The sequence below is a fragment of the Anticarsia gemmatalis genome, chromosome 1 (assembly GCF_050436995.1).
Source record: "Anticarsia gemmatalis isolate Benzon Research Colony breed Stoneville strain chromosome 1, ilAntGemm2 primary, whole genome shotgun sequence".
Classification (NCBI taxonomy): Eukaryota; Metazoa; Arthropoda; class Insecta; order Lepidoptera; family Erebidae; genus Anticarsia; species Anticarsia gemmatalis.
The window spans coordinates 8345246-8370233 of record NC_134745.1 but is presented as its reverse complement, the minus strand read 5'-3'; the positions used below and the strand labels follow the sequence as shown (position 1 = coordinate 8370233).

Here is a 24988-nt window from a genome sequence, read left to right as displayed (position 1 = left end):
GATGAAAACTGGATGTTCATGTAGGGAAATTCCTACATAATACCTACATACCAGGTAGTTGACAGTTTCAAGACAAAAAAAATAGAATGTTTTTTGGTTAAGTAGAGCCGGCACAACCATGCATTATAAAAAGTACCTATATATTTCTTTTTGTACACCAGGGTAGACAACGATAGCCGAGTGATCTATATAACATTTGCCTCCAATGCAACGCGAACGCACCAATGTCTTTTACAAGTTAAGTGCGAATTTTAATATATTACTTTAAATATCACTTGCTATTACTTGTATAGTAGTAGTGGTGAATAACAGGGTACTTAAAAAGTAAAAAGCACCACAGAGAATTTATTGTTGGGTCATATCCTGATTAGTCCACAGCACATTATTATTAAAATCAAAGTTAGCAATAATATCCTCCTAGTTGATATACAGTTACGACGGCCAGTTTTATTGAAACCGGCTAACTTCGCGGCAGATGCAGAATTAATGTTACAGACTCAGAATATCACTGTTATTCGCTTTACCTCCTAAAATAATCCCAATATATTTATTATAAGAAAAAAATCAGTCAGTAACATCAAATACTTGACAGTACCTACTTCCTAAAACTTTGCAATACTGATACTTACTTACTTTGAAAGTTACTTTTAATAACCGTTAAACGATTAGAATCCATGTAACTTCTTATTAAGCAAAGAGATTAAACTGCTTAAAAAAAAACAACACATGCTTGTGTAAGAAAAGCATACAGTGTATGGCACGGTTCTTGTCTTATGAGTTTGCGCGCAAGGTTACAATATTGTTATTGCCACTTGTTGGGCGCCAGTAAGCTCAGTTAGCGCGGGGTGAGCCGCGCAGTCGGCCACGTGTCTCGCGTCCTCGTTCCTTCACACACGCGATACTTTTACGACAAACTTTACCGCTACTTACTAAGAAACTGATCGGACTGTGTTGAACGAATTGAAGTGATCATAAACTGTAAAATGGATTGATAGTTGCCTGTTTCATCGCTAGGGAAGCGATTTAGGATCATGTCTCGGAGAAAACAGGCCAAGCCGAGATCTTTGAAAGGTAATTACTGTTATATTAGTAAAATTAGTTTTATTGTTTGTTTCTGTAGAGAAAATCAAGCGTTTTTATATATTTTTTTTATAATAACCACAGTATCAAGTAATTATTTATGCCTAAAATATAGACATTTTTTTATTGAAAATCAAAATAGCATTATCTTATTCCGTCAGATCTTTAGGTTAATATATTATTAGTTCTTTTACTCTGAAACTAATATTTTAATTAGTAAATAGGTATAGATACTGAATAACTGCTTGCAAGTAACGATGGAAATGAAACTCTACTATTCACCTAGAGGTCAATAATTTAATGATGATAGCTGATGCTTCTGTCAAATATAATTTACTTATAACAAACAATATCGGTAGGCAAGTAATAAATACCTATTTTCTGTATTTTTATAAATTTAATTAAAAGTAATTCACTTATTTAATTAAATTGATTGACGAAAATTACAGAAAATAGATATCGATTGGATATTTTGTTCATAAGTAGAAAACGAAAAGTTTGTTTAGTACGGCGTAATTTTTTTCCAATGAATGTGAAAATGATGTAATTATAGCATGTACATTTTGTATTATAATTGTTCTAAGTGCGAACTGTGACACTATCTTTTTTCCGCTCTTTTAGCATCTTTGCTTAATGGATTAAGACGAAATCAAGCATATCGTTAGTTTATAAACTCATCATATATCCCTTCGAACGAAACCGGCAATTTCACAAAAATAGTGAAAAAGTTACTTCTGAATAAATTATTTAATTTCGGTAATATAATAACTGAATATTTCGTAGCGAAATTATACAGTTATTTATATAACCAGTCATAGCATAAAGCCTACGGAGAAATAAATCTGTATAATATACAGTCAAAGCGACTATTAGTTGTACGAATAATGTTTGTTACTAACAATGCCTTTATTTCTAAAATCGTTGTAGATACTTTTGTACGTTTTGCTACAAATTAGGGTGTGTATAAGTAAACAATTAATGGCAGTGCTTGAATGAGAGGGCGTCCGGGCGCGTGATGGACGCGCGGCGCGGCGCTCGGCTGCGGTCGCGGCGCCCTAATATCAGCGTTTTATCAGTGACTCGTCGCGGTCGCACGCCCGCCATCGAGCACACATACATCTTCCGCACTAGCCACACTACCGGCTTAAACTGCTTAAACGATCACCCGTTTATCATCACTTCAGCAGTGCACCAACTGCAAGCCTGTACAGCTAGCTTAGAACAACAAATTATGTTCAAACGACAAATGAGAACCTGGCCCCAATTAACTTATACATTAGCATGACTAGGCCAATTAAGAATTAATCTTCAAAGAAGTACCGCCGATATCTGTTTCATGGTCATTACTGTAGGTGCTACTTTGGTTTGATAGACAGTTAATTAAGACGTGTCTCAGAAACTGTTTTGTAGAATTAGTTGATAACGCGTTCATAAAAAGGAAATGATTTTTATACCGCATTGAAAGCAAAATTAGTGAAGTATGACCAAATATTAATATAGTAGTGTCTCTGACTTGTTCTCTATTTCAAAATAATGTGTGTAGTTTTACAGTTCACTAAGCAACAGAGTACAATGTTATTTGTTGCAGAACTAACAGCTATGTAATGTAGTAACTTTATGTATCGATCTAGTGGCGTCTAGTACTTTCGTAATGCGTCCCGTGGGGAGCGCGAGGATGCTGCGACTCTCTGGCTGGCTCCAGGGATACCTAATGCAATACTAGCTCTTCAGTTCTTATACGTATAACGCACCGTATACTACTTCATTCTCATTGTTACTTATTTACTTTGAGAGTATTCTTTGTACAATTACGAGATACGATTTTTATTCTCCTCTATCTTGATTCTGGGTGCTTCCTATAAAATATTGTCGGAGCCAAGTTGTTGTGTATTCGGTTTGTGTTTCCTTTGATTTGATCCACACACAGTTGGTCGATGTGGCAGGCTGTGGGCCCGACGCCCTCGCTGGGGTCCAATAACACGTCAATTTCAGCTCGCCGTCCCTCATGCGGAGGAATTAAAATTTTACATCCAGTGAAAATGTTAATCCTTCCCTGTCCCAGGCATACGATAAAAACGAATTGCCGTATCTTGAATTGTTTACTCAACGTCGCTTTCTACCTGCTCGAGTTTTCAAGGACCATAATGTGTCTACTTGGTTATGGATGATTAGGGAAAACTTGCGATATCCGTTCAGCTAACTGGAAATTTGTTTTTTCTTTGTTGTAGGTATGTCAAGGCGTTTCTATAGAGATCTTGTATTTTGATACTACGATTGGATTGTTAAAAGTTAAGCAATGACAACAAAGTTTGTTAAGTACAGAAACAATTAATATTTTCCGTAATTTCTCCCAATTAAGTTCGTCTTCATAGGTAGTTGTAAGATCGTTCAGTAAGTTATAAATGATGATAATAATTAAGAATTCTTTACTTTAGATAAATAGAGCAGAGCGCACTAGGTGCAGGAAAGTAACATTATATAAACATCTGTTCATTTAATTATTCAAGACACCCCATAATATGCATAATTTGTAATTACATTAGTAGGTAAAAGCGGATTGATCGAGGGTGGAAGGTGTAAAGATCACAATAAAACGTATGAATGTTTTATTCGAGGTAAAAGCTTCGGATGGACGTATTTGTAAGCCTTTTGAAGAGGGTTAAGTCAATTTGGCTTTGTGCGTCAACTTTTTTACTGGGCTTATGTGCTCCGATGTTTAGACTAGTCTGATGCAGTTGGGGCATAACTTAATTTTAAAATTATCTTCATTTTCGCTGACTCTTTTGTGTTTGCATTAAAATTTCATCGGGTTTTCATATCACATCGAATAAAATAATAATATTTCCTCATAAAATAACCATTAATTGTTAGTTATTCAAATAACATTTTATATTCGTTAATATAATTTGTAAAGCATTGTTTAATACTTATTGTTTAAGTCGATCGTCAAGATTTAGACAAGGACGAAGTTTAACGCGTCAGTCGCTATTTTCCCTTGCATCATGTATTTTTACAATGAAAAAAAAAATGCTTTATTACCTAATTCATAAAACAACTTTTACCTACATTTTTCATATGACAAGGTAAGTTGGCAATACGTTATTTACCTAGATACCAGAACTAGCAAAAGCCAAAACCACTTTGTCATAATCATTAACAAAATGTAAAGCTGTTTGTTTTATAATTGTAAAAAGTTTTTCAGTACGTAACTATTGTTAGTTCGCAATTTAGCTTGTAGTAATATTTCTGTAGAAAACATATTATTATACAGCCAGTGTTAATATGGAATCTACTGAATATTTGTATGGATTTCTTGGACATCTTAGTGGAATTTGCTCTATCGAAGCACTCCACGCATCAGCGGTATGTGGCAGACTGCCGAGGTCACGTGGTTCTAGGTTCAAGAAATTTCTGATTTAAGGAATTCTAAGTTCAATACTGCTTATTATAATTATCGGTGTAGACCTTCTACCTACATAATTATGGTGGTATCGTTGTTTAAAGTTTATAAAATCTGTAACTTAATGATTTTAATATAACTGCAATGCCTTTATATGAGAGTTTTCTTCCATATTTTAACCGTGTAACAATTAAGAAAAAACCTTAACGGTTCTTTGGTATTCTCATGAGGCACGAGTAAATATCTCGGTGGAATTCTTGCTGTATGTGCTGGGTTGTGGAGTCTACTTTTTGTTTAACCTTCTATCGATCTGAGAAACAAAAGCTAATCTCTACACTTCTTGGATATTGGGTAGATAGTTTGCAACTTAAAGTTCGTTATTTTTATAAACTTAGTATTGTAAAGTGACGAAATGTGTTAAAAAAATCGATATATCTTGAAATAAAACTTTGTAAATTAAAAAGTAAGTTAGTAAGTAGTAAGTAAAGTAAGTAGAAATATATACATAAGTTAAGCTTACATTTTACATACTTATAAATCAAGAAAAATAACTCTGATGTAGGAAAAAATATTTAAATTGTTTCATTAGTAGCGCCCAAAGATTTCTCTAAGTATCAAAAAAATCTAAGATAGAAACAAAAATCAATCTCGAGATACCTTTAATAATGATTGTGAAATCAATAAAGCACGGCAAACAAAGCCACTTATCACATCAAGCAATAAAGAAACTGACTGGTTCTGGTGCACATTACCAATATTATCTACTGTTAACTTCTCTGACTGTACTAAATATGCTAGCGTTAGGGTTGACCATACTATATTCATGAATCGCTTTAGCATTACTTTAACATCGTCGTAAGATTACTTGTAAATTTTACTTATACAACCGCAGGAATTGATGATGCTAAAACCAAAGTGATCTAAGTGACATTTTCAGAATCAACATAATTCTTTCAGGCCACACACGGTTTGATTTAAGCGCTGCACAGATTTTTTTTCTCTCAAGATCACGCTAAAGAATTAGTGTGTGCTGTAAAGTGTACGGAACGCATTTCTTAATTTTTCTCAGAAACATACTTTTGTGTTCTTGATTGCTTTGGTTCTATCGTCGTTAATTGTTATCAGCATTAAGGCTTACCGTGATTAGTTTCTTAGAAGTAGAGAAATGTTCTATAAACGCGCGGGCGCGCGGTTTATCATCTGTCGCGTCTTCTTAGTAAAATATTTGAAGACTCATAAGAGGAAGTCAACGGCTAGTAATTTTATTACATGTTACTGTTTTGTATAACGATAAGAAGTTGAATAAGGCAGGGTGAGGGCAGTGTGTAAGGTGTTCACAGGGTTGTGAGCTGTAATTATGTATCATTAGCTTATTAATTCTCAATTATTTTGATTATGCGTATTATTGCATGGGGTGGAAAAAATACTGTTTTCAATAGTTTGTATTTAAACATCAAACTTTTAGCGCTGAGTAATAGCTCTTTCAGTACTATAAAAGTATCTGAAATTGTTTAAATATGTTTGGTGCATTTTTTGCTATTAATAAATTGTAAATCAGTGTTGTCATATAGTAATGATGATGTTAGTGCAGGTATTTAAAGTATACCAGTAGCAGCCCTAGGTGTTGCGCGTCCATAAAACTTGTAGAGGCCCCGCAGAGAGTCGCCGGGAAATTTCCCCTGGGTGGCGCGCACCTCCCCTGCGCGCCTCTGGGAAATACGCTAAAGCCATATCATAACAGTTTTATGTTGATGTTGACCTCTCATCTACCGCCATCTATTGGTGACTTGCTTAATCGCTCTAGTTTGCAGTGCTCACTGTAATTATGTAGCAACAACAGTTAGATTAAACAAAAATTATGTCAACCTAGTATCTCTCAATAACTTTTTTTGATTACCTCAAAGCCAAGAACCCATTTAAAAGAAGAATCATCAATAACAGAAGAACGAAAGAGCGTAACTATAATGTTGAACTGTTAGCGTGTTCATTATCGTACAATAATCATAATTAAATTGATGACGTACTTACATTATGTTGTATCACTTCCATTCCACGTGGAGTTTGTATCGAATGAAATGACAGTTATCATATGTTTTTATATATTAAAGTTCACGCATTGGATTCGTATAAAATAAAAAAATGTAAAACATTAATGCAATCTGTTAACATGGCGAGGAATTCTTTTTTCAATTCCCATCTGAGTGTCATAAATCACTCAGCTGTTTTCACGCAAAAAATCCATAAAAGGTAACAATAATAACGTGTGCTATGTGAATCACATTATGAGGGGTTTCTTTTTATATTAATAACATCATTGTACGTACCTGTGTACTCCGAGTACACGTATTGCGCCTTGTATTTTGTTTGAAGATTTTAATGCATTAATTTTATGTCGCTTAATTACTTTGTTGGAAGTGAAAAGACTACATTAGTTATTAAGCAATCACTTGAAATCAGTAAACACCCTGACCAATGAACATCCCAACTATTTGGATACGGATGAGCTCTAATGGAAATTATGCCAATGTTGATCTTTACTCATGAACTACATATTAATTTAGCGCAAATAACGCTTCATAAACGCACAACACGCGCGTAACAAAAACCTTCTCAGACTTTTCATCTGTAATTGAGTTTTTATCTCAACAAGTCCCTTGTAGCACTAACATACATTCAGATTTCGTAGCGGCACTTCTGAAATTATTTACAGTACACATGTGGTTTGGTAACAATTTTCTGAGAGTCGCGCATAACAGTATCTGTTAAAAATATCACGGTACCGTCCTTGTGGAGCGTCGGGGACTAGGTGGTGGGTAGTGGGGGCCGAGTCCCAGTGGAAGCGAAGTTCTCGCCCGCCGCCCACGCCGGCTCCCGCGGGACCTGGCCCAAGCAGCCGCGTGCCGCCTGCTCCCCAGGGAACCTTCGCCCCCGCCGCTCCCGGGCCGCGCCGCGCTCCCCGCTCCGCCGTACCGACCTCTCCAAGGAAAATAGCAGCTGAGACGTTCGACTTTTAATTGATAGCTAACCCTTACCTATCTTCACTCGTGTTTTAACTTTAAATGTTAATAGGTTTCGGTTTTACGGAACACTGAACGGACTGAATAACTAACAGAATTAGGGTTCCATGTCTAAAATGGCTAAGTTAGCTTACTTTTATCTTTCCTTGGAGTGACTGTTTATTCCAGGCCACTTATTTTATAATACAACCTCTAGTGCTAGTCAAGCTTGGCTAATTTATCAACAATTCAGAGTTATGGACTATATTATGTGTCGGCCACGGAAACACATCGGTACATGCATAAAACATGTTGTTTAGTACACATTGTACATGTTCAATGTACATTAGTTAACGATGTCCGGACGGAGGGCGCGGGTCCGCAGTGTAGGACAGACTCGCGCCCGGCCACCTCCGGGACCGAGCGCTACTCAGATATTCCCACTCGACATCATACCGACGCCTCCGAACACATTAAAATTACAGTTTCCAAGGATATACAACTAAGCGAAACTACAATGACTTACACAGAGATGGGATTGTTATTATTCCTTTGTGCTCCCAGAGTACTTAATCAAAATTATTAGGTACCTACAACATTTAGAGGTACCGTTGAGTAGGTCATACTCTCATACCGCGTATTTAACAACATGCCTACGTTCTGAAATACCTGAATTGTAAATGTTTAGGTAACACTAGGCTGGAGAAGCAGTTTTTTTTAATACAATTATAGTTGGTGATGTAGTCGACTTTAAACTTCAGGTTTCACTTGGTTTGACACCCAAAATTAACCAAAATAATTAGTACATCAATAACTAAATGTAATAAATAAAGAGTAATACTTAGTTAATTAAATCTGTGGCTCATTAACACCATCAAAGGTTAAGGAAACATAAAACTACATTACACATGTTAACGAAACATTGAGACGTATTGCGAACCACCTTTTTTTAAGTCGGTTTAAAATGAAAATCTAATCTACATACGAGAACATCTGCATTAAAATTTAAACATTAAACAAGACACACACATAAAGCGGTAGAGGCGCTACACAAACAAAAACAAGTAGAAAAACATCACCTAAGTTTTCAGAAACATCTTTAAAAATTGCGTAAAAGAGAATCACGAAGTTTTCAGCTAAGTGTTTGGAGTTCGTCTCGGTATAATAAGCAATAGCAATACGGTTAGTGAGAAAATTGAATTGCCGGCTGTATCGGCGCGGCGCGGCGGGCGGGCGGCAGGCGGGCGGCACCGGCCGGCTCTTTGGTGCCGAATGCGTCCCGCGCGACACATTGCGCCACGAGTTATGATGGGCTATCGCTGCGATGGTGCCGCGATGCCTCCTTGCGGCCAACATGCCTCTATTCTCTATTTCTGTATGAAATTGCTGTCGACTGCTTCAGTTTTACTGGCAATTATTGTTATGCTCCAATTTTATTGTATATCGGTGAAATTTAGGAATTTATCACGTCCAATTTGATAGTAGGGTCAAACGTTTTTATAATTTTGCGTCCAAGTGAAGAGGTGTGCAGGAAATGTATTAGTTGTATTATGTCCATGTTCGGTAAATTATTCCTGTTGTGCATGCAACTATTCTTAAACGTGTGCAATAAAACATAGAGCCGTTTAAAATATAACAAGCCTGAGGTTGGTAACCTCTGCTGTAAATATTAGCATCGCTTCGGGGACATTGTGAGTTCCGTGGTATTGCTAGGATTTTGCCTGTGGCCTGCTTTTGATGAATCGATGGACGTTCCCCTGAGCCACTAGGCCGGGCTGAGTCTCAAGGGAATACGTTACTACGCTCCGACAGTCTCAACTCATCTAAATATCAACATACGTACCTACTATGTAGATCGAACTGACTTATTTATTGTTATAGGATACAGATATTCACGTATAACTACGCAGTGCTATAGATTGGTCATAATTATTTAATTAATTGACGTTGGGAAATTAACGTTTAGTTAGTTCATTATTACAATGGTTTACTTGTACCAAAATGTTACTCATAAAAAGGAAAGTATGAAACTTGCAATGGCTGATTTTCATGGAAAACATTGGTGATAAATATGTTTGTAATAGTTGGTTTCGTGTTTAATTGTATAATCAGGAGTGTAGTGTCGACAGAGGCTGGGCGCGGCCGTCAGGACGGGGCGCAATCACGCCATGGCGCCCTACCCGCCGCGCCGCTAATTATGTCACCAAACTAACTGCCATTGTGTATCACTACAATCTTATTAAAATGCCGAGTAAAAAGCATTCGTAAAATTACACGTGCGTAACGTATCTACTGTTGATTCAAATTTGCTTTTTGTTGTACAGCCAGTTTTGATGTGTTTTGACGTTGGTAATAGTTGTAGCTCTTTACGATACCCTAATAAGATCCTGGATAATTTTAGTACTTACGAAATTGGTAAAACCAAAAGTAAGTGGAGAAAATATTTTTATCATTTCTTGTTACTTACTCGATTTCCAATTCAATTTACATCTATTGCCGGAAAAATTATGAAAATTTTATCCATAATTATTTGGCAGCATCAATTGTTTCGAAGACGAAATTTTTAAAATATTTTTGTGTGTTGATACGTTATTCCTACAAACATATTTGTTGTTAGTAGTTACAAAAAGATTGAATTTCAAAAATAGGGACTCTGGCATAAAGGTGTATGAAAATTGTTAACAACGGCCATTAAAACAATAGAAATAAAAAAAAAACTAAAACTTTAATGGCTGCAATAGATTTTTTTGGCCCCAATGACCAGTAATAGTATTAGAATTACAAAAAAGGTTAGATCCCATTGATACATGCCGTAATTAAACGCAGCGTAATGTCTTTAGGGATTTTCGAAATACGATTTGCATCTGTCATAAGAAAATCCTCTTTATTTTCTTTGCGGTGATTATATAGTTATATTATATTTAAAGGTAAAACCAGTCAAAACCATAGTTTTAGGGCACGAACAATGGCTCTTAAAATCACTGACCTTCGAAAATTAACGACATAAAAACGGTAATCAAATAAAAATTGGGAGCTATTTAGAACTAAACTCGACAATAATATTTCGGTGGGTCTTGTTTTAACATTATCATTACTATCACCTGAGTCGTTTGCTGAAATTGGAGATACACTATAAGATTATCATAATTGTAGATAGCCTTGTAAGAGGATACCCGTGCTCCTTTGTCGGCGCTACGTCCACCCGTTATTGTCAATGATACCGCTACAAATTTCTACAAAATCCCCCCAAATAGTCAAAACAACTATTGCGCTTTGAATTGGGCACTTTAACAAAATGTAAGTTAATACGGCGATACAAGTACGGGTTTACGGTAAAACGTGTTTAGGTGCTTACTGAACAAAAATTGTTATGGGATGTTAAGAAAACCTGACAGAGGTTAAACTTCAACAAAATTACCACTGTGGTGCTCTGACGTATTTTAATACTTTTTATACATTGAGTATTTTTCCTAGTTTAATCAAGCATTAATGATTTGACAACAAATATATTTTTTTATATTTTTTGCTCTCACTATTTTTAGAAGTTTGTTCATTAAGAGATCAGGTAGTTAGTTTAAGATTAATTACTTGGTTTCTGTTTCAGTCGGAACTCCCGATTAATAATTTGTCTGTGAATTTGATATCAGTAAAAGTATTTTTCTAATTGTTCACAGCAGAAGAAGAGGAATGGAATGAAGACGCCACAGCCGCCGACGGTGGCCGCAGAAGATCTTACAGTGACCAAGAAGACGATGGTGAAAATGAGCCTGGAGATTCCAAAGACGAAGACCAGGAGGAGACTCCACCTGATAACGAAAGTAAAGAGGAAAACGCAAGCGGCAACGCACAGGAATGCTTTGAAGGTACGCATATATACGTGTAATGGAAATAACAAACAGACGTCACAAAATAATTATCGTGTTCGTACGCTGCAGACATATAAATAGGGAAATTTCTATATTGACGACTGATTCATCGGTTTGACGTCTTGGGTTTATCAGTCAGACGGAGCTTCCCACGTTTAGTAGGACATTTTGTTAAAACAATTTTGTCATTAATTACAACACTTTTGGTTAGCTAAGCTCAGGTCAGATTGATAAATTGTTAAGTTGAGACACTTTCTTTGTTGATTTTATATTAAGCAATGTTAAGTTACATCCGGTTTTTTCATCTACCATTCATATTCATCTCAAACAAAAATATGCTAAAATGATTGGATTACATTAAAAATCAGAATTTAAATTAGAAATATTTTCACTGAACAGTCCAGTAGACGCATGTATAAGCAATATATGAGGTGCTGGCGATGGCGAGTGCGTTCAGTGAACGGCTGACACTGACATAGAGTCGTAGAGTCGCCGATAACGCATGACGTACGAGCGTCGAGCTCGGCACCCAGTGCCGCCACTAACTGTGCATACTGTACAGTGTACACTGTGCATAGTATGCATACTGTGCATGCGCTGCGACGTCCGTCTGCGAGTGACACACGGCTGCGACATGCGTCTATTAAGGCGACGAATGTTCGTTCAGATACATCGTTGGGCTACGATTATCTAGGACGTACGGGACGCAGTGGGTACGTGTTGGTGCGTGTCTGCCTTTTAATGTTTCGTTAATTTAGCCAAGGGTTTACAAAGAAGTTTGATTGCTTTGAGAACCTCATTGTTTTTATTAGATATTTTGGAAGTTTTGTTTAGCACAAATATTGAATTATAGCCATTGGTCGCGCAATATTAATATAATACATACGTATAATCTCAAAACAGTTCTAGGCCCTGACTCTGTTATGAATAAATGTCTGTAGTTGCCTGAAGTATTAAATACATTTACTATATATTTAATGTACAGATAGATCATCAGTATAGCAGTCTCCAGAGAAATATTATAATAAACAGAATTAGGTATATTCCCAGAGCTCAACACAGTATCTAATGAAATATCTCATAATAGGCATATATAAGTAAATGGTCATGTGGAATGTATTTAATACCCAGTTGGCACACATGGATATAATTTATAGTTGCGGTAGCGCCCGCACCCACCACTTAGTCACATGTCAGATGCATTTGACGCTGCGCACTATTCACTGGTCGCTTTATCGACTCTCATCCATCGTCAGATTAGTCACTCGCTCCACGTCATACAAGCTGTTCACTTTTAAATTCTAAACAGTGAAATTTTCAATATCTTCAAAAACTCCGATTCAATATGTTGAGGCCTTTTTAAAGCTTTCTTAAGCTTGAAAACATTAGGCCTCGAGTGAATTGTGGGGAAGGAAGAAAAACTCCCGATGCCGATGCATTTACATTATCGTCTTTACTTTTGGCTTGTCATATGTGGCCCCAGGTGACGGATCCGTCGCGACGCTCCGCGCTCCACGCGAAGGGTTTTATGATTGTTGAGTACATGTATAATGAATGGTTTACTTTAGAATTTAGGAAGATCGATCGATGTGTGACCTGATTATGTCTGCTTTTGTGCTTACAATGAAAATAAGAGGTTTGTTTCTTAAATGTTTCAAGATTTAAATTGGAACATTTGACAGAATATAATTCTCGTATATTTAGTTCGAAATAGGTCATGTTGAACGTTACCAGTATAATCATGTAAAGTTTTCGTTCCGAGAGTGTCCTTGTCAAATATAAGCTAAGGGAATTAGAAGTTTGGTAGAGCTAGGCGCCTGTCGACAAGTGCCTATGTCTACATCTGATGCTCATCACACACGTTGTCGGCTTAACTTGCAAAAAATAAGATATACTTACATTACGTACACATCTCGAACTCTACCTGAAGCTGACAATGTTCGTTTTAGATGCAGACGTCGAAGATGCAGAATGCAACCAAAAGAAAACAACAGAATTGTTCGAAAACGACGACATGGCAGGTAAGCATTGTTCACGTATACTACATTGACGCTACTCTTCTTGACGATAAAGATGAATGTCCATGAATGATGAATAAATTACGTGAAACTTTTCACAGTTAAGATAAGAGTACACTATTTAATATCTCGAGACCTTTGAGCGAGGCTCATTATGTCTAAATCTCATTGAAATTCATAAGGAGGCCACTAAAATAACGAGGAGCTCGTGGCGAGAGCGTCGCCCACGCGGCCGATGCGTTTTTACTGCGGTTTAATGCTCGTTTTACAACTTCGTCAAAGGGTGTAGTGGCGCTGAGCGGCGCGGCTCGTCGTCCGCCGGTGCTTTACGACTCTGTCCTCGCTTATCTCGCGCTATTCGCGATAAATCTCCACCGGCCTCCTTGGACCTCAAATATTTACATGCTAATTCGTAGCCAATTCTGCACCAGAGATTATAAATAAATTGGCCACCGCGCCCCATCATCGAGACCTTCACTTTATCTTTCATGACTTAAGAAGTTTTTAAAACAGTGGGCCATACCGTGGCGTTGACGTTTTAATTTTATGCCACCCAGATAATTTAAATTTTATGTACCTAGTCGTAACAAAATCTTTGTAAGAGTTACTGAGAGTTGTAAAACTTTGTGTTTTCTGTTCTCACTTATCGTCGACAAAAAGATAAAGTATGGTTTAGTTAATATCTTTTGAGTAAGATGATAAGTAAAGTATGTCGCCAAACGAAGGAATTTATTATTTTATTGCAATTTAATGGCGATGCATCGAGCAACAAGGCCGGATACATGTGTTCGTGAAACAATTGGATAATAAGAAAAGTAATAATATGTTGGAGACAATAGACCCTTCCTGCACGGCACCCTTAGAATAATAAATAAATGACTCATTGTTTCAACTTTATAGCAAATTCTTTATTACACATTGCGGAACTGGACAAATGCGATGGCGGGAGTAAACAGCGGTATGTAATGGTTGGGAGCCTTTGTTTGGACACAAGTGTTCAACTATCTCCGGCAGGCTGTATCGGAAAATGAGTAATTTTTCCCAGTGAGTGGTTCCCGCTGTCGCAGTCGTTGTTAGGCCAACACTCGTGTTGCGCAAATGTATTCTCTGCGGGGGTGAGGCGTGGAGCGCGGGGGGCGGCGTGGTGCGGGCGCGGGGGTGCTGCCGCCGCTGAGCCCGAAGTTGGGCGCGCGGGCTCGCTCCCGTGGGACCTCGCCGCAGGGACCGCACTCGACACCCTTATATTTTAACTCTCGTGTACTCTTGTACCGCAACAATCCCGACACACATGCTACATACATCTCTTTTGAATTAACGACCAAGTATTTGCTTTATTAGGTAGCGGTTATTCAGACCGATTCAGAAATGCAGTCTATTTTGGAAAAGCAATGTGACAAACGAGCTCCATGGTGCCAAATATGTCAATTTAATAATCCTAAACATTTGTGTAAGTTATTCTGTCAACTTAGACGGACAACAATGCAAGGTATGTCGGTCGGGTGTAGATCCTCTCTCGGCCAGGCACGTGGCTAATTAAATGCCGATGTTCGATCGTCGGCCGGGCGTGGGGCTGCGGGGGTGCATTGCAAATTCCTCACGGCGACGACGCGCGTGCGGCCGAGTGCCGCCGACACCGAGCCGCGTGCCTCGCTGCTGTTGCGTCAACAATCCACGAATTGTTCACCAACTTGCCTACTCCAGAATTCCATGTATTACTCCTGATTATCACGTTTACTTACACCGCCTAAGCCATGAATAGAGAAGTGAAAACCGCAATATAGTAGAGAACTTGTAGACACTTAAACCAATATCATGATGATGATTATAGATTAACTCTGTAAATATTTTGGCACGACCGCATCGGACCAAATTCAAGTTTGTAAAAATAAAAGCAAAATAATAAGAGTGTATGAGTAGAGTGCGGCCCTGTGTGATCCCAGGTGGCGCGGCCGCAGCGTTTGGAATTATCACATAGTGGAGAAGCGGGCGGGCGCGCGAGGGGCGGCGCGGCGCGGCGGCCCGATACATTCGTCACAGGCCCAGCAGCCATTAGGCATTTAGATATTATCAACAGCCACGAGGGGATGACCCGCGACCTGAGCCCGACGTTGTTTCAATGCTTAATTACTAAAAGTGTTTGTTGTTTACACTGGGGATAAGATTTTAATCCACATTGTGGATATCATTTCGTCATCGGTGGAGCTGAGCGTCGCCCAACAAAGGCGTTCATCGTTTATGTCTGTTACTTGTCTAATGCTCCCTCGCCCCCCGCGCGGCCCCAGATCCCAGGTGGCGTCGCTCCGGCCACACTTCCTGCTGTCTCTCGGGAATACTCCTCGACCCGAGCCCGCACACACTCCTAACACCACTCATACCTGTGTGAGTTCTACAAGAATACACTATACATATATTTTCGAATAATATAGTTAGTCATCTGCGTTTTAAGTAGATCTACTCCGTACCCGTCTGAATTGTCCATATATTTTTTTCTATTTTAACTCTAAAACTGAAGGCTCTACGCAGCTCGTAGACCGTCTACGAAGTTGTGATTATTGCATTATAAAAGTAAAAAAATGTAAAGAAACTAATGTAACATTTTTAAATGATGGGAATCTGTCTCTAATTAGCAATTAAGCACAGTTTAGTGTGTGGTGTTTTGTATATTACGCGTGGCGCGCGGCGCGGCGCGGCGGCGGCTCGGATCGTGATTAATGCAGCCTCCCGGGGCAGACGAACTGATTGCCGTTCTGCCTCCCCCGGGCACCACTACACATACCTATATTTCAGTTTTAATACAAAAATATTTTTTGGTAATATTTTCAAAAGAGTAAATACATAAATATACGATCCACGCAGATTACATTCTATACTTTTATAAGATTGTATAGATTTTCAGTTGATTACATTTTTGGACCTTCATAACAGTAAGTGTGTGTCAGGTGTCGTAATATACTGATTTAATATGTATTACTAGGAAATAAAAAGGTGTGATTACAAAAAAATTCTAACAGTTTTCAATATCAGTCAAATAAAAGTTTACAGATCACGCATTATTATGAACACAACTGATACGAACAACTTTTAATGATTTACGCGCTGCGAACTGAATAGTTTGCGCATATTTCACACGTGCCAACAAAAAGTAAACTTACGTTATTACATTGAGTCACTGAATCATTTATTATCACAATTCTCAATAAGGAAACATTCGTATAGAGATTAACTCTTATAAAACAACATAATATTTTGTGGAAAATATTTCGCGAAAACATGTTGAGCACTATCGCGTGCGTTTTGTTATTTTTATTCAGTGCTACGTGAAAAAGTTTTCTCATGAGAGGCATATCGGCATCAGTCCGCGGCGTTACCGGAATAACACCTTCAGTCTGAATGGCTACGCGAAAGGTAGCGCGCCCCCGGGGGGCAGTATGCTCAAGGCGGCAGAAAATTAACGTGCCCCCGCGGGAAATCTAGCGCCAGCCTTAGAGCCGACCGCCCGACGCCCGGCCCGACGCACCGCGCCCACTCCGCCGGGATGTGCTTAATATCTTGCGCTCACGGTGACGACTAACGACACCACTACACCACTACACCACTACACCGCTACACCGCCAATGTACCGACTTCATGTTTCACTACTAACAAATACAATATGATATTTTAGGTCTTGTTGTGAGCTTTCATTACATTTACAATAATTTTTCGAAGACTAATTTTGTTGTAAATCTGAGAAAAGCACAAGGCTGTAGTTTTAATCAGCTTCCTATTGATGATTATTACTGATAAAAATAACGTTCCTATCTAACAAGATGGTGAAAGCGAAAATAAAGTAGTTTTTCCTCGAGACGATAAAACTAGTATGATCGTAATTATGATAGCGAAAGTAAATCGATAAAATTATTACTTGCATGTCGTTAACATTTATTTTAATAAAACAGTTGAGCAGGTTTGTATTTTACTTAGATAGTAAAGAAATTTATTCAGTGATTTAATATCCTCAAATAGCTTCTCTAAAATTAAAAAAATATTCGTAACTTTTTTAAACAGTGGATTATGATTATTTTTTTTATACATATACATTGATACATATTTGTATTGTTAAACTTAATTATCGACTAAATATCTCTATTGGAAAACATCCGGTATCTCACTATTAGTAGATACATCAATAATTTTCTTACCACACATTTTATTATAATTATTTTACTAAACGCCGATAATTAACATTGAGTGCGCTGACAGGCATAAGACAGGTTAAACAATATAGACGTAGTGAGCAATAGTACTAATTAACCACATGTCAGAATAATACTGTAATCGATCAATTAGGCAAGGTGCACGGGGACACTTAGCGCAAGTTACACACTCTACAGATTAATTCAGCATCGGCAAGGAGCGGTCCCGAGCGGGCACAGGGTTACTAATTCATAAGATCCAATCGCAGTGCGAGGCGCCTGCACGCATTAATGTTGCAGCGACCGACCGCCTAGCCTCTATTATCTACTTACTAGACGCGCCACTACTTTTATACTCGGCTACCTATTGTACTGATGAGTTCGGAATGCGGATTAATGCCCGGTTTCCGGGTACATTTAGCGGTAGTTTATCTATTCAATTGCGTTTTTTTATATGAGTTTTAACGCTATTGAATAGATAAACTACCGCTAAATGTACCTCAGAAGCCGGGGGCAAGTGGATAATATTCACTACGTTTTGTTCAGAATCTAGGAATATGTTTTCAAAAATAGTTTCATTGACTAGTAAATAAGTACTATCGTGGTTTTCGAGATATCCGTCGTCAACCATATTATAGAGCTCTTCTACTATAAAATTGCCAGGAGTGGTATAGGAAGTTTCTTGTTAAGCAAAAGACCCTTTCGAAATTATTCGTAGCATGGCGGAGAATTTGATAACGTACCTAGTATATTAGTTTATGATTGAGAAAAAAGGTACTTATGAATGGTAATTAGTAAATTACTGAGGACACACTGAAAACTGTAGGACAGACAAAACCCAGACGTATGTATGTATAGTTATCTCAACTTTTAAAAAGTAACCTTTAATAATATTGATATCAACGTACATGTTAATTTACTCGTGAACAAACTCGGGTGAAGCAGGGTGCCGGGACTAGCGGTCATCGTGTGTAAGCAGCTGCATACCGCTGTAACGAAGTCCCCAGGGCCGACGGGGACGAACTCGCCCACCGAAATGTCTTACTTCCTTATACGTACAGTTTATCGGCCAGTCTCAATTACATACCTGTAGACAAAGATAAGCCGACGATTATTTGATTTATAAACGTAAATTTTTCAAAGAAATTAATATTCAACCTGATTTTGTTCTATGTAACCCCATCTTTTAATACAAGTATAATTCATTCGTTCATCTACGTGATAAATAATGCATAAGTAAATATGTAAATTTTTTTTTATAAAATCTCGTCATACGATTTTGTTATCAAACTGAGAGAGCTACCCTAGCCCTTGCTTTTTATTAACTTAGAACCCTATATTTGGATACAGATAAGTTTTCCACTGCAGTGGAAGAGTTATCGCTGTCTAAGATTTCAGTTCATTCTACTTCTTTAGGGCCAAAAACTATCTGTAAGACGGAGAATTATTTGATATTTAAGAGGTGCAAATACTCACGTAAAATATAGACATGAAAATAACCACTCAAAACAAATCTCCTTGAAAATATATCTATGGATATCGAAATACGTCACTTGAACTACAGAATTAGACGGAAAGTTTAAACTGGATCACCTATCCGAATTTAAAACAGAGGAAAAGTGGCGGGTAGGGTTCCGTGGACTCGATGCGGCGCCAAAGTGGATTAGAGCGCTCGACCGCGGACCGACCGCGCCTCGGGCACTCGGCCCTCGCTGTGACAACTTTACTGCGGTCACCGTGCACCGGCCACCCCATCATCACACAAAGAAAATTATTTTTAAATCTCTATAAAAGTTGCTTCTAAGTAAAGCTTAGCAGGTTATCATAGGTTTTTAATATACTGCCTGAATAAGTTCACTTGACTCAAGACTAAATTTACACCTAGGTAATTGTTGTAACAAAGTCATCGCTATCAAATTTACATTTTTAATTAATATCAAAAACATGTCTTTATTATTATCGACGATTCAATAATATAATCGTTACCATTGTTTCAGATGTCGCAGATATTAAATCGGAGAGCATGGACAGCTTCGAATCAGGTAAGACATAACATTTTCTCAGTAACATAATGTAAAAGAATACGAGACTCATAATAAACCTGTCGTAAAAATAAAATTAAACTTAAAGGACAACTACGGAATGGAACTCTCATATTAATATTTGAATAGAGGAGTGTAAAAAAGTGTTGAAGTCGGAGGTGATAGGGCCGGCCGCGGCGTTAACGGAGCCCTAGAGGGCCTTTGCCGAAGTCCCCGCTTCGCAATACAGCCGAAAAGATAAAATGAACATAAAGTTGAGGAGCAGATACTCTCGCTCAGAGGAATCGTAGTTTCCCTCCTGGCGACACTAAACCGGCTACGACTGCCGACGTACTCGCGTCACGCAGTTTGCGGAAGTGGACCCGAACACTTACACGTTACATTGTTTTGTTACTTTTCACTAGTTTTGACTTTTATAACTAACTCGTTTGTAAGGTTATTGATACGTTTTATTTTAATACTCTATATATATACCATCTAAAAGTTAATTAATTGTGAGTCTAAAAAGATACTATTTTATTGACAATGTCAAAACTCTTCAATCTTTAGAAACATACAAACATCCATCGAGAAATCAAACACATCTCTACATGTTGTAGAACATGCTGTCATGCTGTCTTTAATAAATAATTTGTCATTATTATATCAACTGAATGTTCATAAAACCAAAATAACGATTTACAAAAGTTTTGTTTTCTGTCGTGATTACTCATGATCCGAAACCGGCGAGCTTAATTTGAAGTATTTTAGAAGCGTAGATCTAAAAGGAGAGTTCGTCTAAGAGCAATGCGTTTCGGAAAATGTGGAGGCTAAAATTGCATTGTGGACGGTTGCCGTTCCGAACTTACAATTAAAACCGACGCCCGAAATTGTATACACCGTTCGTCACTTAGTACACGATGAATGGGGAGAGCCACTCACGTCAGTGTACCTACACAAGTACATACACAAGTCTTAGCATATCTACTGCAATATTCAGCTCATAGCTTTTATTGTTTATCCTTTCATTCCGATGAAAATAAGACTATCATCTCGAGTTTGTCTTTAGAGTACTTTCATGAATGAAATATAACTACTATGGGGCACTTCTTATGCAAAAGTTCATGAATTTTACATAATTTTTTGAAGCTAGAATATCTTTTGAGTCAGTTGTCAAGTCTTATAATATGTAACTAATATAAAATATCTAGTGATTCACTTTTTTTTTTAAATTAGATATTGAACTAGTACCTAAATCAATCAATCTATTTATCAAAATCAACGAATTGATTAAATTATTTATTCAGAGCAATGTACTTAACGCATAGTTAACAATCAACTAGGCAGCCCCTAATTTCGATTAAATAATCAGCGCGTCGATGCGATAGTAGCCGGGCGAGTTATAACGGATCGCTATAATAAAGCCTATTTTCAGTTTAAATAAAGCGACAGGCGACTTTTAGCCGTGGATAGTAACACGACTCTGCAATCAGGTGGAGTTTAAAATGTGCATTTGCGATGTGGCGCGGTGCACCGGGCGCAGGGCGCGGACAGAAATGCATTTTCAATAATTGAGGGTCAGACGGGGTGGTGACGGTGGTGGGGGTGCATTAAAATGCTCGCAGCTAAACTTTCCGATCGTCACCGAGCCGCGACATCGGCCACCGCGCGACGGATTTGGCAACTAATGGACCCAGAAACACTTTTAAATTAAGTGCCCAAGTTGGTTCGAGCCTGTCATCGCTTTGAATCTGATATTGTTTTAGTGTCTGTGTATGGTGCTATGTTTGTATATCTTACTGTGGAATAACTTTTTGGTATGAGGATGAGTTCATTGAAAGCTTGCTCAGAGTTTTAATTTCATTAGTGAGATATTTAACTAAGCACCACGTTTTTAACACTGGTCTTAGATAGAGTTCTGACAACATACCCGTTGAACGATCTATTATAAAAACTACTACTAATTAAGGTATAATTTAATATTTATAATAAATATAATCTGATCCCGCACTGATGATTCTTAAAACAAAGATCTACTTAATTATTATAGTGTACCCACGCTAGAACATCTCATTGCCTATAAATTTTCAGTTGGCGTAAGTTACTCCACCTATGTAGAGGTTTACCGTCACACGTGACAGACATGGAACAGAAACAAGAAAATTAGTAATTAAACGTACCGCGCCGCAAGTTGTAGTTACACGAAGATACAGCCGTGAGACGTTTAGTACTACCTGTACAACTTCATTAAAGTGACTTAGTACAATGTTGACTAAGTGGGAAAATAGCTCGACATAAATTTAAACTTGACGCTATTACAATTAAAAATGTCGAAGTACGCGCGTAGGTGTAATGGCGTAACACTTTCGTCTTCCCCAGATCATCTATTTCAATTTACAAAAAATAAAGGAGACAAACAAAAAGAAGTTTCCCTCAGTTATTTTCTCGGGGAGATCACGTAGGCGCGCACCTCATCTGCGGCGCTCCCGGTGCGCCGATAAAATTTAAAATTCAAGGCCGCGTTAACGAACCGGCCTCGCGAAGAAATAGATATTCAAATGTGAGAAGATCCCATATTAACATTTATGGCAAGTTTGCGGGGACGAGACAAAGCCGAGAGCGGAGGCCCCCGCGGAACCGCGCGCCTCAGCCTGCCGCCGTCCTACCACACTATGCATATCTCTACAATATGCAGTGACCGTTGTAACAACCACCCGTTTTGGGATACCTTTTATCTACAATTTCAGCAGCATTCTTATCACTAGTTTAGGATTTGATCGAACAATGTTTTCGTGGCTAAGAGTGAGATAGAGCTTTTAAATACAATGTACGTTACATTTGAAGCAAGTAGTTAGTAGTTGTAGTAAAGTATAGGCATTGTGTGCAAATAAATCCGAATTTGAACCTAGCATATTGATTGTATCCGCCCTATAATTTAGCTGAAAGAGTCATTAAATTTTCCGCTTCATAAACAACAATACCAAATAGAGATTTAAGTTCTGTTTTGAGAAAATCACAAACGAAGGTGAACACGGAACCTTTGTGTTTGCCATTGGAGCTAAAGACAAATAAAAGTTAGGAAGAAAACAAATCAAAATCCCAATTTTGGTGGCTGCATTATTTATGTGATATTGCCTGGCGCTGTCAACGTTCCCCTTTTCTTTGCTATGAACCTGCGGTTGTTGTAATTCATGCTTTCACAACTTTTGCTATCAATATAAAAGAATAACGCTTGCTTTATGTATTGAAATGGGAAATGGCGTAGTTGGGATGATAACATATGATTTTTGGTTCAATTAGTAGAAAACATTTTATGGCACATGGTTAGCTTGCATAAACATGATTCAAACATGTAATATGTAGATACATTGAATAAAATACTCAAATAATACAGTGGGCGTTTTCTCGACTTGGGAAAACAAAATCGGAGCAGCATTTTCATTCAGCGATGGTTGTTAGTCGGCAGCGGCACACACGTTTCTTATTAATATCAGGCGGTTGGAATGGCCGAAGACGTCCCTAGCGCCCGCTCTCTCCCAAATAAAATTGCCGCTATCTAAACAAAGAGCCCTAATTATTCGGCCGTGGCGGGCGGGGTCGCTCTCTTATGGGTGTTCTGGGGCCCATTTCGCTTCTCGTATAGGGCCCCGGGGACCAGCGGGCGCCGCCTAGCCAATCGCCGGATGGAGGAGCGAGCGATCCGCAACCTTTTTATATGCGATATCGGCGTTGGCGCCGGACCCCCTCCGCCCCGCGCCCGCCTGGATCTCGGGGAATTAAAAGTTGGAAGGCTCACATCTGATTACCCAAACACACACATTACACCGGATCGCCAATCTCGATAAGCCCCCCCACAATTTATTAGCGACCGCTGACGAGTTGTTTTCGACTCTTATCTCATTAACTGCATGAAACAGAAAACAAAATTGCGATATGTCTGATAGGGTATATCTATAGAATACCGACGGACTGCTCTGATATTCTTCTTACGCACCCTTTGTTTTTACATCCTTACGTTTCTTTTGAATAGTCCCTGCCGCATCTGTTACCTCTTCCGTTCTATTACCCACTGTACCTACATACTTAAACCAGTTTATGAAACGTCGTGCTATACGAATTCATTAGCATTATCTATTTATACTTTACCCTCAAGAGGCGGTTATAAAAACCTTGGCGATACAGATTGTATGGCTCAATACATATTTTAATTTGCACCCGATTTTATTATGAGACAATAAATTGGATATAAAGGGTTTCCGAGCGGTTTCTACCTCCGGGATCATTGTCTTCACCCTACGCCTTTGCAGCGATTCTATTGTGTAGGAATTATGAAATAAAAAGGCGATATCGTATGTCGTTGGTAAGAGGTGCGGTGGTGCGGCGGTGCGGCGTGGGCGACGTGCGTCCGACATTCGACACCTAGCCGCGGCAGCGGGCTGCGCGCCTCATTGTGCCGCCACCATTCACCCCGCTGCCGACTCGTATTCGATTGCAATGTTTTAAGCATTCGATTGCCCTCGCCAGTAATAAAGGGTTCCCAAGAAGTACGTACAAAATAAATAATTTTTTTGCACGTTTTGTAGTCTTTCAAGCGGGCGCGGCGAAGGGTACGCTTATTGTTTCTATGGTGAATTGCGCGGATGAATGGGTCCCGGGCATTCATGCGTTCAGAGCTTGGAGATCGTAGGAAGATAATGCGGAGCAGGCGGGCACAGGCGGTCCACGGACGTCTGCGGTCGCGAAAACAAACCTCCTACTAAACATTCAACCATATAAAAATAGTGCAAATTGCAAAAAACGCGTTTATATTTAAAGCAAGAATATACAAACGGAGGTATCGAATTACTTTTTCTGGTATGGTAGAGTTATTCCGTAATCAGAAATGCCTACGTACAAGCAATTAGGTCAGGATAATCGGGTCTGTAAGTATGGTCACGTTTGCGTACATTCTAAACCTGATACAAGTGTATCAGTGTGCTTTCGATATTTTGAGATAATATTTCAATAGAAACACCCAAGTGTAAGTCAGATTGAGGGGAAGAAGCGTGAAAAGGGTATACGTTGGGTGAGCAGACAGCACGGTTCAGTTCACGTAGGTGACGCTCACTCAGGTGCCGCCGATTAGGTGATGAACGTCACTCACAGAAAGTGTGACTCGCAATAACATAAGATTAATGCAGCCCACGTTAGTAGCAATGTTTTTCTCGTGATATGAAGATACTTAGTTTTTGTTGTGGTGATCGGGCATAAAGGGGGTGGAATGTTCGAAAAATAGTCCGTTATGGTACTACCGAAAGCACTCAAAGACTTCTTTGCTGGTACTAATCGAATAGATATATCAATCTTAATGATATATGTTAATGCAACTAATAATATACTACAGCATCTCTCTTTGGGTAATACATTTTTACATCTTTTGTATACATAGTCGT

The 24988-nt window shown here is 38.5% G+C and overlaps 1 protein-coding gene across 2 annotated transcripts in view; it reads left to right on the top strand.

Annotated features, from left to right (window-relative positions):
* Positions 1-851: 851 nt before the first annotated feature.
* Positions 852-24988, top strand: part of L (zinc finger protein Lobe) — a 57894-nt gene continuing 33757 nt past the window's right edge. Inside the window, exons 1-4 of one of the 2 annotated variants that reach the window (XM_076116958.1) lie at positions 852-1071; positions 11154-11339; positions 13292-13363; positions 19533-19577. In XM_076116958.1, the coding sequence (XP_075973073.1) occupies positions 1032-1071; positions 11154-11339; positions 13292-13363; positions 19533-19577 (343 nt within the window). In that variant the 5' untranslated portion in view covers positions 852-1031. Of the gene's footprint in view, positions 1072-11150; positions 11340-13291; positions 13364-19532; positions 19578-24988 lie in introns of both variants that reach the window. The other variant, XM_076116950.1, reaches the window with a different exon arrangement.